The sequence below is a fragment of the Colletotrichum gloeosporioides genome (assembly GCF_011800055.1).
Source record: "Colletotrichum gloeosporioides strain Lc1 chromosome Unknown consensus_71, whole genome shotgun sequence".
Taxonomy (NCBI): domain Eukaryota; kingdom Fungi; phylum Ascomycota; class Sordariomycetes; order Glomerellales; family Glomerellaceae; genus Colletotrichum; species Colletotrichum gloeosporioides.
Genome location: NW_025544716.1, coordinates 189,109 through 204,687, shown reverse-complemented (window position 1 = coordinate 204,687; position 15,579 = coordinate 189,109). Strand labels below are relative to the sequence as shown.

The 15,579-nt window shown below is 52.5% G+C and overlaps 3 protein-coding genes across 3 annotated transcripts; 2 read left to right on the top strand and 1 right to left on the bottom strand.

The window, feature by feature from the left end:
* Nucleotides 1–4,024: 4,024 nt before the first annotated feature.
* GCG54_00010245 (uncharacterized protein) lies at nucleotides 4,025–6,238 on the top strand (the record flags this gene model as incomplete). Its single annotated transcript, XM_045410175.1, has 1 exon — nucleotides 4,025–6,238. The coding sequence occupies one exon, from the start codon at nucleotides 4,025–4,027 to the stop codon at nucleotides 6,236–6,238; it is 2,214 nt and encodes a 737-aa protein (XP_045260130.1).
* Nucleotides 6,239–6,741: 503 nt separating this feature from the next.
* Nucleotides 6,742–13,534, top strand: GCG54_00010244 (uncharacterized protein; the record flags this gene model as incomplete). Its single annotated transcript, XM_045410174.1, has 6 exons — nucleotides 6,742–8,061; nucleotides 8,125–8,180; nucleotides 9,293–10,934; nucleotides 11,186–11,211; nucleotides 12,440–13,478; nucleotides 13,529–13,534. The coding sequence occupies 6 exons, from the start codon at nucleotides 6,742–6,744 to the stop codon at nucleotides 13,532–13,534; spliced, it is 4,089 nt and encodes a 1,362-aa protein (XP_045260129.1).
* A 940-nt stretch (nucleotides 13,535–14,474) lies between these two features.
* On the bottom strand, nucleotides 14,475–15,469 carry GCG54_00010243 (uncharacterized protein; the record flags this gene model as incomplete). The annotated part of the gene is made up of 2 exons (XM_045410173.1): nucleotides 14,475–15,243; nucleotides 15,300–15,469. 2 exons carry the CDS (start codon nucleotides 15,467–15,469, stop codon nucleotides 14,475–14,477), a joined length of 939 nt encoding a protein of 312 aa, XP_045260128.1.
* Nucleotides 15,470–15,579: the final 110 nt, after the last annotated feature.

Here is a 15,579-nt window from a genome sequence, read left to right as displayed (position 1 = left end):
GGGTTGATGAACATTGAGCCCCTCGGTTCTTCCTTATGTAGCATGAACAGCTGGTTGAAACCTCGAAAGCTAGTGGCCGTTTGTACCTTTGACGTTAAAGCTTAATGTCAGCCTAACGATGAGATGACCCTTTACGTCGGTAGACGGCACATCCTCCAGCAAAAGCATTGTAAGTGTCTCTCCATCTCACCCTCCCCACCACCAAATAAGCCTAAAACCAACACCGATGGCTCGGCTCCGAAGAGACACCCCGGACGTCTTGGGTCTTGACCTGAACGGTACTCATCTTGTAAACGTGGAAGCGCCACAAGTGGCTGTAACCGGAGAGTATCGTCAAGGGGTCAACCATACCAGCATCCTTCGTTCGCTGCCTAACCATCAAATCCCGTAGTGAGGGAGTTTCGAGTATGGTCACTGGCCATGAGGATTGGGGGCCGCGCAAGGCAACCAATGGTGGATGGGGAGGAGATCGTCGCGCAGTCTAAGACAACGCCCCAAACCTGACCGATCCAGACCGATCGACACGCGGCCCGGTCCTAAGCGCTAACGCAGCTCAAATCCTACTTAATCTACGGTAATAGAACGCCTGTTGTTAGCTGGGGGGGAGGGAAAGGAGAGGCGAGCGAATAGCGGGGTAAGGTGTCGCGTGAAATCATCGTGGCAAGGGGAGCCGACGCAAACGCTGCTCGGGTAGTGTCGTAAGAACTTGATAAATGGGGGCGGGGGAGTGTCACTTCAGGGATCTCATTGGGGGCCATCAGCCCTGCATGTCTTGGATTTTGATTTGGGAGGATGAGTTGGTGGGGGGAACACAGACTCGTTCTCCGCAAATCCTCCGTCTTTAGAGAAAGTCTCCGGGGGCGAGGTCAGTGGAAGTGGATTATCTGCTCGAAGAAGAACATGAAATGTGGCTCTTGTAGGCGTCCGATGATGCGTCGCTACTTGCGATTGGATGAGAGCCGCTGGAATCGCGATCCATCTCTGAAGCCTCACCAGACTTCTCGTGGGTCTCTGATGTCCTCTCCTCTCTCACTTCTTTGTGCGTCCACGAAAAAAATCATTCCTGCAATGCTCAGCTGGAAGTGATGCCAAGGCTCCAAGGCATGCATAGTCTCTCGCGTAGGTCTGTTGAGACAGATGCCAGTAGGAATCGGAATCTGAACATAGTCATCGATGGTACTAGGCGCTAGCTGCGCGGCGTGAGACGTGAAAAGTTTGCCGCCAGGTTTGCACTGTCAATGTCCTTTAAGTACGCACAACCTAGCCTAGATTGCACTATGAAGCAACAAAATACGGTTCGCGTTGGCCATACGCTTGGGAGTCTCGCTCACAACTCCTTGGGTATTCCAACACTCAAAGGTCGCTGACATCGGATTTCTGAGCACGCTAGTCATTTTCCAATGAACGCTATGATCCCCGCGGAGAGCGAGACACCGCGAAGTTGTATGTGAATACCCAGAGGGAACCAGCTATAAGAGCGGCAATATTTTGCGTCATTCCAGTATGATGCTGCTTGCATCAACAGCCAGATGTAACTGCTCTGGTATGTTCGTTTGGCTACTTCAGAGCACAGAAACTTCAATAATGAAATAAAGATTCGTATACCCTATCTACCCCTCACGTGAGTTTGGATGTGCATGCAATTCCTGCTTCCTTTTTATGACAGTCGTCCGCCGCAGTTGGTCCCCTTACGCACGTTGCCTTTTTTCTTGTCTCAACGGCTGTCGTTGAAACCTACCGCTCAGTGCCTTCTGTCTCCTCCTTGTTCAAGTCGCACGTCCAGTCCCAGACTTTGTCTGCGAATTCTTCAAAATCTCTGCCACGATAATGTTTGGATAGACCGTGGGGTGATCTTCCGCTCATCATGATCGCAAACACGTTTCGAAGAAGCTTTTTGGCGGTCTTGGAGAAGGCATTCGATGGCTTCCAGTCCTCTGGGGCCACTCGTGAGAGGAGTTTAAGCGCCTCCCGTATTTCGATTTCGACTGGAAGGCATCTGGTGCTGTCTGATGCATGTTCTTGCAAAGTCTTGTCGATCAAATTCACCATGACTTTCATCACCTTCTCAGGGTTCCCTAAACTTTCGATGAAGCGTAGAAGTTCGGACTGGCTCAGAATCGCTTTTCTTTCCTGTTCTTCATCAAACCAGGCCTTTGCGCCTAAGTCAAGGAGTTTGAGAAATGCCTTCGCCTTTCTTTGGACCGTCGCCCAATAGAGCGGAGTGTCTCTGTCTTCGTACCACCCCTCATTGATCCCGTCCGGATTAGCACCCAGGGAAACAAGGTGTTCAATCATCGTCTCATCTTGAGAGAGAATGGCATAATGTATGGGCTGGAAGTTGATCCAGTCTTGCACATTGTAGTCGCGCTCGTTGATGTCCATCCCTCGAGCTTGAACAAGATGGGTTACTAATGACTTTGTGCCATGCAAAGCGGCGACATGAAGAGCTGTCATGTCCTCTGTGAATCCAGCGAAATAGGGTCTGTCGACATCTCTCGGGGAGATCACGTGCCTCGCTATCATGTAGGATGGAGGGAGCATCACAGAGGTCATAGCGTTCCGTGAGAGTAGAAGGCGTGCAATCGAATCGTGTTTCCGACAAATGGCGAAGTGAAGAGCCGTCCAGACCGGGAAGTCGGCAAGTAGGCGGCCCCCTGGAGATTCATCGTAGTGAGCGAACCCTCTGCAATTGCAGACCAAACGTCCAGGTGCGTCGACGTCGACTCCTTGAACCATGATTAACCACTCAACAGCGTCGTAATGATTGTAGTAGACAGCCAGGTGGAGAGGAGATGCCCAGAATCGGCTCAACTCGTCATCCTCTACCAAAACCCAACCTGAAGAGTCCATAGCTGAGACAAGCTCGGTCATGTCTTGAGGACACGAAACGGGGTGTATGAGACCAAAATCAGCTCCATAAGTAGCCGCCTTTTTCATCATTCTGAGATTCCCGGACTCTGCAGCTCCTGACATCATCTTGGTGAAAGTGTCGGGATCTTTGATGGCAGACTGCCACAGAATATCTTGTGCGTTCTCGTAAAGCCGTTTGTTTGTGCGAAACAGGCCGCCGCCCTCAACACCGCAGTACCCTGCAATAGCCTGTAACAGCTCGTTCGGAAGGCACAGTAGAGACATTGCTGCTACCTCCAGGTGGTACGGTTGTGAGTCGAGACGCGTGTAGTCTGTGAATGGGGAAGGCGCAGAGAATTGGAGGCGTCGGTAGCGAGACAGAACGATGATGAGATCGACAGATCGCGGAAAATGACCGCCAAGATTTCTTCTGCGGGCAGCTTGGGCGTTAGGTGGGCTTCCAAGAATGGTGTGAGAGTGGCTTATTGACAAGTTGGAAGGGACTCACGAGTCTGAAGGTGAAGGCGGAAGAGGGCGTAGAGATCATGCAAGGTCCCCGTCTTTGCCTCCTCGGGAGAGTGGTTGAGTGTGTTGAGAGAAAAGAACGGCAAACAAACAAGGAGCCGGCGATGGGTAAGGGAGCTCGGCCGGCGACAAACGGAAAGTTGGAGTGCCTACCCGATAGATATTTAGAAACAAACACTGCAGTCACCAATTCTTAAACAAATCCTTTTGGCATAGCTCGCTTTACCTCGTTCTACGCCCAAGGCTGAAAATTCAGGCATCCACCCACCACTCAAACGGGATATTCTGCAACTACCTTATCAAGTACGAATTTCACCTTTCATCGTTTTTGCGCTCCTCCTTTGTTCTTGTCGTTGTCCCTGTCGTCGTCCTTGTCGTCGTCCTTGTCCGGCGTCCTTGTCCACATCTATGCTCTCGTACGTTGTACTCAGCATCCTCTACTCCATCAGACTCGTTAGCCTTTCGTCACTCACCCCCATATCGTCTTGGAAGCCCATCTAACGCACAAGATACGCGCAGAAAAGAAATTCGGGGCGCCTCGCGGATCGACGCTGTCCCCCACGTCTCTCTCCCGACGAAACCAATCCGAGCAACGCCAGAGAAGCGTCACCCCACCGCCAACTCCCATAAGCTATCTCGACGCGTTACGATGAGACCGCCGAAGCCGACGTCCCCATTTGGCATGATCCCACCAGAGATCGTGCTAGCGATTGCGGAGGATCTACCCCAGTCCTCGGTGAACAGTCTTTGTCGGGCCAGCAAACGACTCCACCAGATCGTCAATCCATCATTGTACAAAGCCGCCATCAAAACACCTCACTTCCTCTCGGTGGCCGCGCGAGATGGAAAGCTTGATACCCTCAAGGTTACAGCTTCCTTCGGCGCCGACCTCAATCGTGTCTACTGGGTTCCTGCACTTTCCTGGTCTTTACTCTGCTGGGATGACGATGATTCTGACTGTTCGGGAAGTAAGGACCCCGATTGTTCGGATAGCGACGACTCCAACCACGGGATTAGCGACGACTCCAACCACGGGATTAGCGACGACTCCGACCACGGGGGTGGCGAGGACTCTATCTTCTATCGTTCCGGATTCACATCCATCCAAGAAGCTTGGGAATGTTCTTTACTTCCCAACAATCGCGACATCGGATATTGCTGGGCTACTCCTCTTCACTTGGCCGCTGCAGAGGGACATTACGACATGGTCGAGCGGCTGCTTTCACAAGGCATTGATCTCGATTTGCCGGAAAAGCTGCTATGCCCCTGCTCTTCTTTCAGCGAAATAATAATAGAAGGATCTGGGAGGTCAGTCCTCCGTTTGGGAACCTGGACCCCATTGCACTACGCCATCTGCCGCAGCCACCCGAGGATTGCTCTCCTCCTTATTGACAGTGGCGCCTCAATGGAAGTTCGATACCCGTCCAGCAAAGACATCCCACGTACACACGGCATTGACAAATTGTTCGGTTTGGGCCCTTCCCAATCAGATTCTGAAATTCGACAAAGTCTCGGTTATCTTCTGACATACCACCTGGGGGTCGATCCAGACTTGGACAGGGGAAAGAATTGCCGCGAAGTGAATGAACTCCTCAGCGTGCAATATCAGCGACGATGCCTACAATACAACATGTCGGCGATCCACTGTGCTGCCTTGTCTAATGAGCCCGAGGTTCTCTGCCACTTGGTAGCTCGTGGGATCAGCGTCGACACAGCAGATGGATGTGGGGCGAATATCTTGCACCATGCTGTGGAAAGTAGGAGCTTCGAAATGATCCGATATGCTCTTTCACTCCAGGCAAGTCCTTCTGCATCAGTTTACATCGTCGATCGCACGCATACCAGGTACCATGTGGAGGGCATTTGCCCCTGGGTGGCTCGATTTTGCCAAAATAGTAGTCCCAATTATCTTGATGCCGTTATCGTCATGCTAGCCGAATATGGAGGTGACTCTGTGTTCTGGCAACACCCTAATCCATGGCATGAGGCGGTCCTTGATCTCGACCACGGGAACAGCCACACGGAAGGTGAAGAGGTCGAACACAAATCCATTCGCCCCAAGTCTATGACCGTCAACGTCATATCTTACTACATGATCAACCCGCCCAAAGACCTTGCGACACGCGGCTGGGTCTCCCAGCTGTTGCAAGAAGCGATCGCTACCTATCAGCCCACCGAGGGGTTCAACGATCTCAAGAAGGAGGTAATGGCGTTTTTCTGGCGTGTCATTGATGCCAGCGAATGTGGAGCAGGTTCTCTCGAAATGATCTTGCAATCTTACGACTCCCTCGACCTTACTGAGCTAATCGATGGCGAATTACCCCTGAGGAACGCCAAAACGATGCAGTATGATGGCCAACTAGGCACAGCAGCACTTCACATGGTATTGAGAGACTACAGCATCAATCCGAACGTTTCTACACGTGAGATCACGGCGAGGGACAAAGTGGTCTGGCTCCTCAAGCATGGGGCAGACCCTATCGACAAATTTCATCGCCCGGCTAAGCTCGCTGCCATGCCATGCTTCCTAAATAGTCTCAGCGCCTGTGAGCCGCGAGATTTCTCAATTGGTTATTTCCAGCGCCGAAATCTGAAAGCCGTTGACCTCAAGGTTGTCTCGCGGGTCGCCGACATGATGCGAATTCTTGGAGAGCATGGGGCTTGGGAAATGAGCGAAAGCGAGACACAGGATGCTGTTGAAACGTATGATCGCATCGTGCGGGAGGTTGAGCGCCGGAACAAAGACACTGCAAAGGTGATGAGAGAGGTGTTTTTGCCCAGTAGGGTGTCCACACTTTGGAAAGTCATGATTGACTTGCACTTGGCGAAACAACAGGCGATAATTCGTGAGATGTGGAAATAAAAGTGATGGAGAGGCAGGAATGGTACCTAGGGCGGTCTGGCTGTACAAAGGATTACCATGGCTGATCAGATTGACTGGTGAGATGTACTGAAAAAACTGGCAAAAGAAATGAGAATGCTGGCATTGGTGTTTCTATCGTCTTTACCTTTCCCCATCGTTCTTACCCTTTTCCACCGTTCTTACCTTTCACCATCGTCCTTACCCTCGTCCACTGTCCTTGGCCATCTTCGTCCCTGGACATCGTCGTCCTTGGACCTTTTTCTCCCTTCGTCGTGTCGTCGGACATGCCTAGCTAAGACAACTGCTTCTCAACCTTTCCGCGACTTCGCTTGATTGTAGCTGCCTCAGCTCTACCACCCGTTTCCCTTCGCCACTTTTCCATTGCACGCAGTGAGTAAGTTTCTTCGCGACACTGACGATTTGGCCAATCTTTGAGGCACACGCTCACCTTCCGTCAGCTATACCAATCGCACACACTTATGATGACGACAAATTTGACGACAATGCCACCGGAGATCCTCCTGGCTATCGCGGACTTGCTGCCACAAGCTGCCTTGCGTGCCCTCTCTCTGGCCAACAAGCGGCTCTACGACGTCATTAATCCAGTCCTTTACGCGCAATCTGTCAAGAACGAAGCACCCGACACCACCGTTCTCGCCGCTCGCGATGGAAACCTTGACACCCTGAAGATGGCCGCTTCCTTCGGCGCCGACATGAACCGAGTCTACTGGGTACCCGTTCCGACCTGGGCGAAGCCAGAAAAAATCCAATCAACAGCTCCCAAGACGGGGTATGGAGTCTGTTGGGCAACTCCACTCCATGTGGCAGCCGCGTATGGACACTACGACGTCTTGAAGTGGCTTCTTGCCAAGGGCGTCGATGTCGATGTTCCGGGAAAGCTCCTCTGCGGATGTCTGAGTCTTTGTGAGATGCGAGATCATTTCGGCACTTCGTCAGATGCCTGGCAAAGACACATAAATCTGGACTGCGTACCGGATGTTGCCGGTACCTGGACACCGCTTCATCTGGCCATCTGCCGTGGCAACCAGTCGATCGCCCGTCTTCTCATCTCCCGCGGTGCTTCCCTGGACATTCGCTACAATCGAAGGATGAATATTCCGCGGACTCATGGTGTGTCGACCCTATTTTACTCGGAATCCTGTGATTCTCACACCCGCATGACACACTTTGGCTCGACTGGCATCGAGGAAAGCTCGAACGATGATCTCGACCATCGCTTCAACACACAGGTCCTAGAACAAGCCGAAGACTATAATCGCATGCACGCTGTTCACACCGCGGCTTCGTCGGGGCAGAAGGAGATTCTGCACTATCTCGTTGCTAAGGGAGTCGACATCAACAACCTTGATGGGTCCAACGGAAACGTCTTGCACTATGCACTCAGTGAGTCCGATACCGACATGTGCAAGCTTGTCCTCGATCTTGGAGTCGATACTGCCACGCCGATTGATTTTTCGGAATACAATATAGATGGAAGTTGCATCATGAGTGTGGTGGAGTGGGCGGTCACATACTGCCCAGGCAAAACGGAGGTCATCAGCCGTGCTCTTTCCTACATCGCCGAACGAGGAGATTCATTTTGGAAGGTTGACGAGGGTTTCGGCAAAGCCATGGTCATCAAGTCCATTTTTGACTCTGACTGCTATGACAACAGGCTTATGAAGCCAGAGTACAACAGATGGATTTCCGAGTTCTTACAAGGTGCCATCCTCACATGCGACTCGAGCAACGTCGGCAACCTGGAGGAAGACCTCGTACTCTGTTTTGCGATGAACGCAACAAGTATTGACGGCGGAACCGACGTTCTTGACATTTTTTTTGATGGATTTAGTTCATTGAGGCCAGCGTTTTACTCTGATTCACAGAAGTTTGATTTGAAGAAAGTCATTCTTCCCAATACCCCTCTTTCGGACTACTTTGGGTCAGATGGGGCCGAACTCGGAACAGAAGTGATCAAAGTTTTGCGCAGGTCGATCGCCTGGAATGGTTCAAGTGATAAATCTGCGTGGCAACGAAAGGCAGACAGGACGATGAGGGCTAAGATTGACTGGCTGCTAGGCCACGGCGCCACTGTGCCAAAGCTATAGATGAACAATAGAGCAGCAAATCAAAACCAACATGACTACATACAATGGGCTTTGAGTACTCAGCGCAGTTGAGTACTAAGAAAGAGACCGCCTAATTCCTGTGTCTAGAAGACTAGATTTCCTATGTACCAGGTAACTTTGACCAGGACGACGACGACAGACGTCAACGATGTACGGCGGCAATAATACCAACAATAGTAGTAATGATAGCAGTAACGATGAAAGCGACTTGACCGTGAACGACGATAGCGGGGACAGGAAAAGTAGTCGCCCTAGCACGGGAAAGATAGGGGCCTGCGAGCAAACACTCGCCTCGCGCTTTTTGGCGGCAGTCGGTGCAGTGACCCCGAACAATGTAACAAGGTCTTTGCTGGAATATGCTATCGTTTCTCGTCTCCAAAGTCACCATCCCTTTTATTTTCCAAATTCAGAAGTAAGTGTCGGTTGCTCCTTCCATTTCGTTCCAAGACAAGCAGACTGGAGCCTGGGGAGGTGAGTGTCGACGCGGGATGAATTTTCAGCAGCGCCTGCTCCAGCTTTCTCGCAACGCTCGGAATCTCAATTCCTTTCACTTCCACTTCCACACTCGCTTTCAGAAACACCCTAAAGCTGGCAACAGCCTCGCAACTCCTCACAGAAAAACACCTTCACCCTCTGGCAAAACTCATCTCACCGATGTCAATAAATAACAAGGTACGCTATTCTGAAAAAGATTTCGATCCATTCCTGGATATTGGCGGCATTTTTGGCCGTCATTGCAAGTGTCGCTGCTGTTATCTGCCATCGTCTTTTGTCTGCCATCGTCTTTTGTCTGCCGTCGTCTTCGGTCGTCGTTCCTCGTCGTTAATGCTCTTGCTGTCGTCCTGTTTGCCGTCGCTGCTTCCCGTTGTCATACTTAGTTTCTGTCAGTCCCCTTTTCAAAACAAGCCTGACTAACTTTGAGCAGGTCCGAATTGTTTCGTTTCTTCGAAATTGAGCTCACGATGTCACTTGCAAGGCTCCAAAACCTACCTATCGAGGTGCTCTTGCTACTTGTTGAGCATGCCACCAGCGACGACGACAGCGACAGAGACGACAGCGACAGAGACGACAGCGACAGAGACGACAGCGACAGAGACGACAGCGACAGAGACGACAGCGACAGAGACGACAGCGCCAGAGACGACAGCGACAGAGACGACAGCGACAGAAACGACAGCGACAGCGACGACAGCGACAGCGACGACAGCACCGATGGCGAGAGCGATGGCCACCACTACAGCGACAATGAGAAAGCCAGAAATCGCCAACATCTCTTCGGAAGCCTGTGCCGAGTCAACCGTCGCTTTCACAGCATTTTTGAGCCTCTCCTGTACCGAGCCGCGATTAATACCGAGAACAACGTCATCACCACTCTGGCCGCCCGAGATGGCAGGCTGGACACCTTGAAGAAAGCCGTCGAGTATGGAGCCGACCTGAACAGTGTTACCTGGGTTCCAATTCCCAATTGGGCCCCCCCTGGTGATCTTGACAGCGACTTGCGAGGTACGGAAGAATGCCCAAGGGACACAAGCTGGGGCATTTGCTGGGCAACACCCCTGCACATGGCTGTTTGCGAAGGCCGCTACGACGTTGTCAAATACCTCTTTTCTATCGGAGTCGATGTTGACGTTCCGGGCAAGCTTCTCTGCGGCTGCCTGTCCATGGGCGAAATTGTGGCCGGCTTGGATCCAGATTGGTCCCCAGAACTATGGGATGGAGTGGTCATTGCATCAGGAGTTTGGACCCCGCTTCACTATGCCATCTGCCGCAGAAAATCTGACGTTGCTCGCTTTCTCATCTCTCAAGGAGCATCGTTGGACACCACGCGCTACCCTGACCGCGACGAGATTCCAAGGGACAACGGGATCGCTTCGCTCTTTGGTCTTGATCTATCCAAGCCCAAGAAATCAGCATCGATCCGCAACCGTCTCGATACACTCATCTGCAGCGTCGGAACATCAGGACCAATGTTCGACGATCATGAAGAAGTGATCGGTGGTGATGGCTACGGCGGGAGGGAACCCCTCGCAGACAGCGTCGCAGCTATTCACACGGCCGCAGTCATCAACGACCTATCAATGATTCATCACCTCGTTGTCGACTGTGGCTTCGACATCAATGCGAAGGATGGTGGCGGTGCTACCGCTCTCCACTACAGTCTCACAGCGAATGATATCAAGACTGTGCGCTGCGTGTTATCTCTTGGTGCAGACCCCAACATTGACCTTGATATCGACTGCCATCCTGCGGTCAACGGTGCCGCAGCTTGGCTTGTGTCCTACTATAGCTTCTTAGTGTTGATGACACAGCAAGATTTACCACCTTCTTGGGTTTTTGAGCGCGCCGGCAACCGGGGTACTAGAGCCAAATTCATCTCTCAAGCCCTCGGAGCGCTTCTTGACCACGGCGTCTCCTGCTGGGTGGGAGACAACGCAGGCAATCCCAAGTGCCTAGCGCTATACCAAGCTCAAGCTGACAGTTATTGGGTCCTTCGCAGCCGAAAACATGTCTATGACAGCTGCTTCAAGAGATTCCTAGAGGGTGCAATGATGGAGTACGACCCCGCGGTATGCTGTGATCTGAAATCATCGGTTATGAAACTCTTCTTTTATATCTTGATTTGGGAAGACTTTGACAACACCATCGAACTGTTCAGCACAATCGTCAATGTGGCAGGTCCGATCGACTTCTCAGCCACCATAGATGATGGCATACCAGACGATTATCGCCTCATTGGAGATGAGCACATGTCCCTTGTGGCATTTTGCTTCCTGGCGCTTGAACGGGACCACGGGAGCCCCAAACACATGAGGCGCAGAAGGTTGGCGTCAACTCTCGCAAAGTGTGAGTGGCTGAGGACGCAAAGCGCTATCACAACACCGGAGATGCTGGAATACCTCGATGCCTTGACCGGGGAGACGTGTCGCCGGACGATGCGTAAGAAAAGAGTTTTGTAGAGAGCACTCAGGCGTCAGGTGAGCGCATGGTGCAGTCGTCGGCGAAGATATGATACGCGCTTGGAAGCGAGCGACCTGAGCGGGATATACGGACGTTAACAATGCTCTATCGTCCTTCTCCTCTCTCTCGTCTCGGTCGTCTCTGTCGTCTCTCGTCTCGGTCGTCTTTGTCATCTCTGTCGTCTCTGTCGTCTTTCTCATCCTTGCCACTGTCGCCCGGATATTTTGAGGTATACGCTAGAATAGGCAAGCTGTTCAGTGATCACTTCTGGGAAATACCACTCGGGAAAGCGGTCGAGGACTAGGATGCAGGAGCTTGGACAAGAAATCGGGGCATCTTCACTTGTAGAATAGATCATCAAGCAAACAAAATCAGGAGTCAGACAGAGGAAATGCTCACGGAATACTCAGTCCATTGAGGCCATCAAACGTACCAAATTCTGCGGGTTAAGGCAAAAGAAGTCCCAAAATCTGCAGTTCATGTCCGGCCTTCGCTTAGCCGTGTCAATATTTGGTATGTTTCCGTCGTTGCTTCCCTTTTTTTCCAGATAGATGAGGTTGAGGTGATGAGACTAGCTACTTAAGAAGGTAGGTGCCTGGTAGCCCGCGCCCCACTTGCTCCTGCTCCTTCTCCTGGCATCTCGCGTCGTTCAGAACTCACCTTACTTCTCCAGCTCACCTCTCTAGCTCACCTCCATTTGTAGCTCACCTCCATTTGTAGCTCACCTCCATTTGTAGCTCACCTCTCCACCTCGCCTCTTCAACCTGACTTTCACACGATCGGCAAACTATCACAATTCTCTGTTTCGGATGCGTTTTCCCAGCGGAGCAGTTTCAGCTATATACAGAAACCAAGACAAAGACAGTAGCAGCAACAACGACAACGAAGGACGGCGGCGAAAGCGATTATCCAGGAAAAGCCGTCCTGGATAACCAACTGAGCTAGCAAAACCTCTTCAGATACGGAATACCAGAAGCCCCTTCGGTTTCCAAGAGCCACAGCCTGTCAACGCCAGAAACAAAGAAGGTTCGCTGCCTTGTCACCAATGCTACTGCCCCCGTCCCCTCATCTACCGCCGAAACAATTCGAGACCAGCTGACATCTCCAGACATAGAATCATCTACCTGAAGGCCCTTTGCAGGATGACGCCCCCGAACCTCCAGTGCCTGCCAACGGAGGTTCTCCTTCTCATCGTCTCAGGTGTCGGCGAGAAACAGCGTCGGGCGGCGCTTGCTGGACTTTCGCGCGCAAACAAAACTCTCCACACAACTTGCAACCCCTTTCTTTACCACGACGCTATCAAGGACAACGCCCCGGAGATCACCACTCTTGCCGCCCGACATGGCAACTTGGATACTCTTATGAAGGCTCACGAGTACGGTGCCGACCTCAACGTCGTTACCTGGGTTCCAATCCCGTCATGGACAGAGAAAGGAAACGTCATCAGCCAAGATTGGTCTAAGATCGCCGACGATGACTTTGGCTATGCCTGGGCGACCCCTTTGGCTGTAGCCACCTGCGAGGGCCACTATCATGTTGTCAAATACCTGTTGACCTTGCATGTTGACGTCGACGCTCCAGGCAAGTTATTCTGCGACTGCGATGTTCCTAAATCAATTCTAGAGGACGCCCCGATGGATCCCTGGGATGTTCTCAACACAACCTACCTCGAGACTGTGTGTTGTGCTGGGGTCTGGACACCACTTCACTTCGCCTTATGTCGCAACAAGACCTCCATCGCGCGTCTGCTCATCAGCTGCGGCGCTTCTTTGACCAACACGAGATATCCGGTCCGAAGTCAGATCCCCCGCGGGAATGGTATCGCATCGCTCTTCGGTCTCGACACAGTCGACACACCGAAAGCAGCCGCCATTCGTAAACGTCTTGGCTCTCTCATCCTCAGTCTTGGCCCGCGGGAAATAGTACAAAGCGAGGATGGGGACACGGAAGCGGACCACGATGACAGTGTATCCGGCGCTGAATGGATCGATGACGCAGATAGTACAGCTTGTGCCATTCACACTGCAGTGACGACCGGCAATGAAGCTATTGTTCGCCTTCTCGTACTAGATCACAATGTCGACATCAACCAAGCAGACAGCAAAGGCGCAACTGTTTTACACTACGCCCTGAAGACCACACGTGTTGAAATGGTACTGTGTGTGTTGTCTCTCGGCGCAGACCCCAACATACCATTCGACAGATTTGAAAATGCTGCCGAGTGGGCGTCATTCTTGGATCATTCGCGAAAGTGGGCAAGTGGTCATTTGAACCAAGTCATGCAGGCGCTTTTGGACAGCGGAATATCTCTCTGGACTAAACGAAGAAACGCCATGGCACAACCGGGTGAAAGGTCTATGATGATCAACCGATGCGTCAACTGGTTGCCGGGAAGCAATTTTTCTCCTTACGATGGTTGGTTCAAGAGGTTCATACTTGGTTCTATTGCCGAGTACGACGAAAATCGCCATCGGAAGTTGAAGCGGGAGAAGATGGATCTCTTCTGGTCTATTCTGTTGAGTTACCAAATTCCTGTCGTAATTCTCGACGTGGTAATCAGTTTGATAGGCCCCATCGATTTCATGGAGCTTGTATCTGAGGATACCGCACCTCCGGGTGTTCATGTGGTTTCCGCTGGAGTCACAATCGGCAAGCAAGCATTCCGGTGCTTGAGAGATCTCTTCAGCCGCCCTATATGGGGAGAAGCAACAGAGGGTCGGCGCTCTGTTATTGAACGAATTGGATGGATATCGAAACAAGGAGTCCCGGTGTCGCATAAGACTTTCTGCCTCATCACCGAAATGACCAGAAGGGCACCGCATTTATGGGATAGGGATTCCTGGTAGCCGAATTGAGCGCTTGTGGCCTATTAGTAAGAATTCCGAGATGACTGCGGAAACAACGAAGATGAGAGCGCTGATAGAAGCCGGACAGATGGGGAGAAGGAATGACTTTGGATGGCGGGCTTGGAGGGATCTTCACACTGGCCTGATTGCGGCTATGGGATGGACATCATGTAAAGTAGATCAATCACGCCTCAGAATCAGGAGAGACAGACAAAATCAAGACCAGCAAAGTAATCCGGCGAGCTTCTGACCTAGACAAAACGCTGTTTAATTCATTGGGGGGTATCAAATGCACCATAAACCTCACTTCGCCCTAACCTTCCGAATAACGACCCTCTTCCCGTCAAGCTCCCATCCGACCTCGCGCTGCCCCGTCAACACATCCCACTTCTCGCCCGCACACCTCTCCAACCACTCCAAATCTACACCCAAATACGTCCTCCCAAAGCACTTCAACACATGCGTCCGCATCTCCCCATCCGCAAACTCCAACAGCTTCGCCCGGTGCCCGTCCACGCTCCTCTGCACCCTGCGGAACGCCACAAAGTTATCATGTGCCAGCGCCGCCAGCACCGCGTCCACCTTGGCGTCCTTCAGCCTGTACCGCTGCCGGATCGCGTACGCCTCGGCGAGGTCGCCGCGCCGGCAGGCCGCGTCGAGGACGAGGTAGCCGAGGACCTCCTGCAGCTCGACGCTGGTGAGGTTCTGTGCGGGGTGAATCACGCGCAGGACGTGCAGGATGGCCGGGTGGTACGACTCCGGGTGCTTGACGAGCACGGACAGGCGGATGTTGAAGAGGTACGCCTGGATGGCGAACTCGTCGATGCGCTTGGAGGCGACGATGCCCTCGCGCAGCTTGCGCAGCGCCATCATCACGTCGGAGAGAGCTTTCGTGTTGGCGGGGTCGTCGGGCGGGAGGAGGCGCGGCGAGGGCGGGGTGAGGGTGTCTTTGATGTCGAGGGAGGCGAAGCGGCGGAGGAGCTCGTCGCGCTCGCCCGCGTCGGAGCAGAATGTCATGTAGCGCTCCACGATCTTGGTGTAGTAGCGTTCCTGGGTCTTGAAGTCGAGCAGTCTGTTGCGTTGAAATGTCAGCGATTGGACTTTTCACAACGAGGTTGGCAGACGTACCGGGTGTCACCCTTAGACGGCAACCCGATGCTGTCAAGCGGATCCAGGTCAACGGGCTTTAACCTCCCCCATGGCCCTGAAGGTGTGCGATTGCCGCGTCCGGCGCCGCCTGCGGGTCCTCTGTTGAAGCTCCGACCGCCTCGTCCACCTCGTCCGCCGCGGGTCGACATCTTCGTTGCGTTCAGAGGGGATTGCTGTGCCGGGATGGCGGGGTGTGTTTGGCGGCAGGGAGTGACATGTCGTCAAAACAAGAGACGAGAGGTACCATCCCACCTGCTTA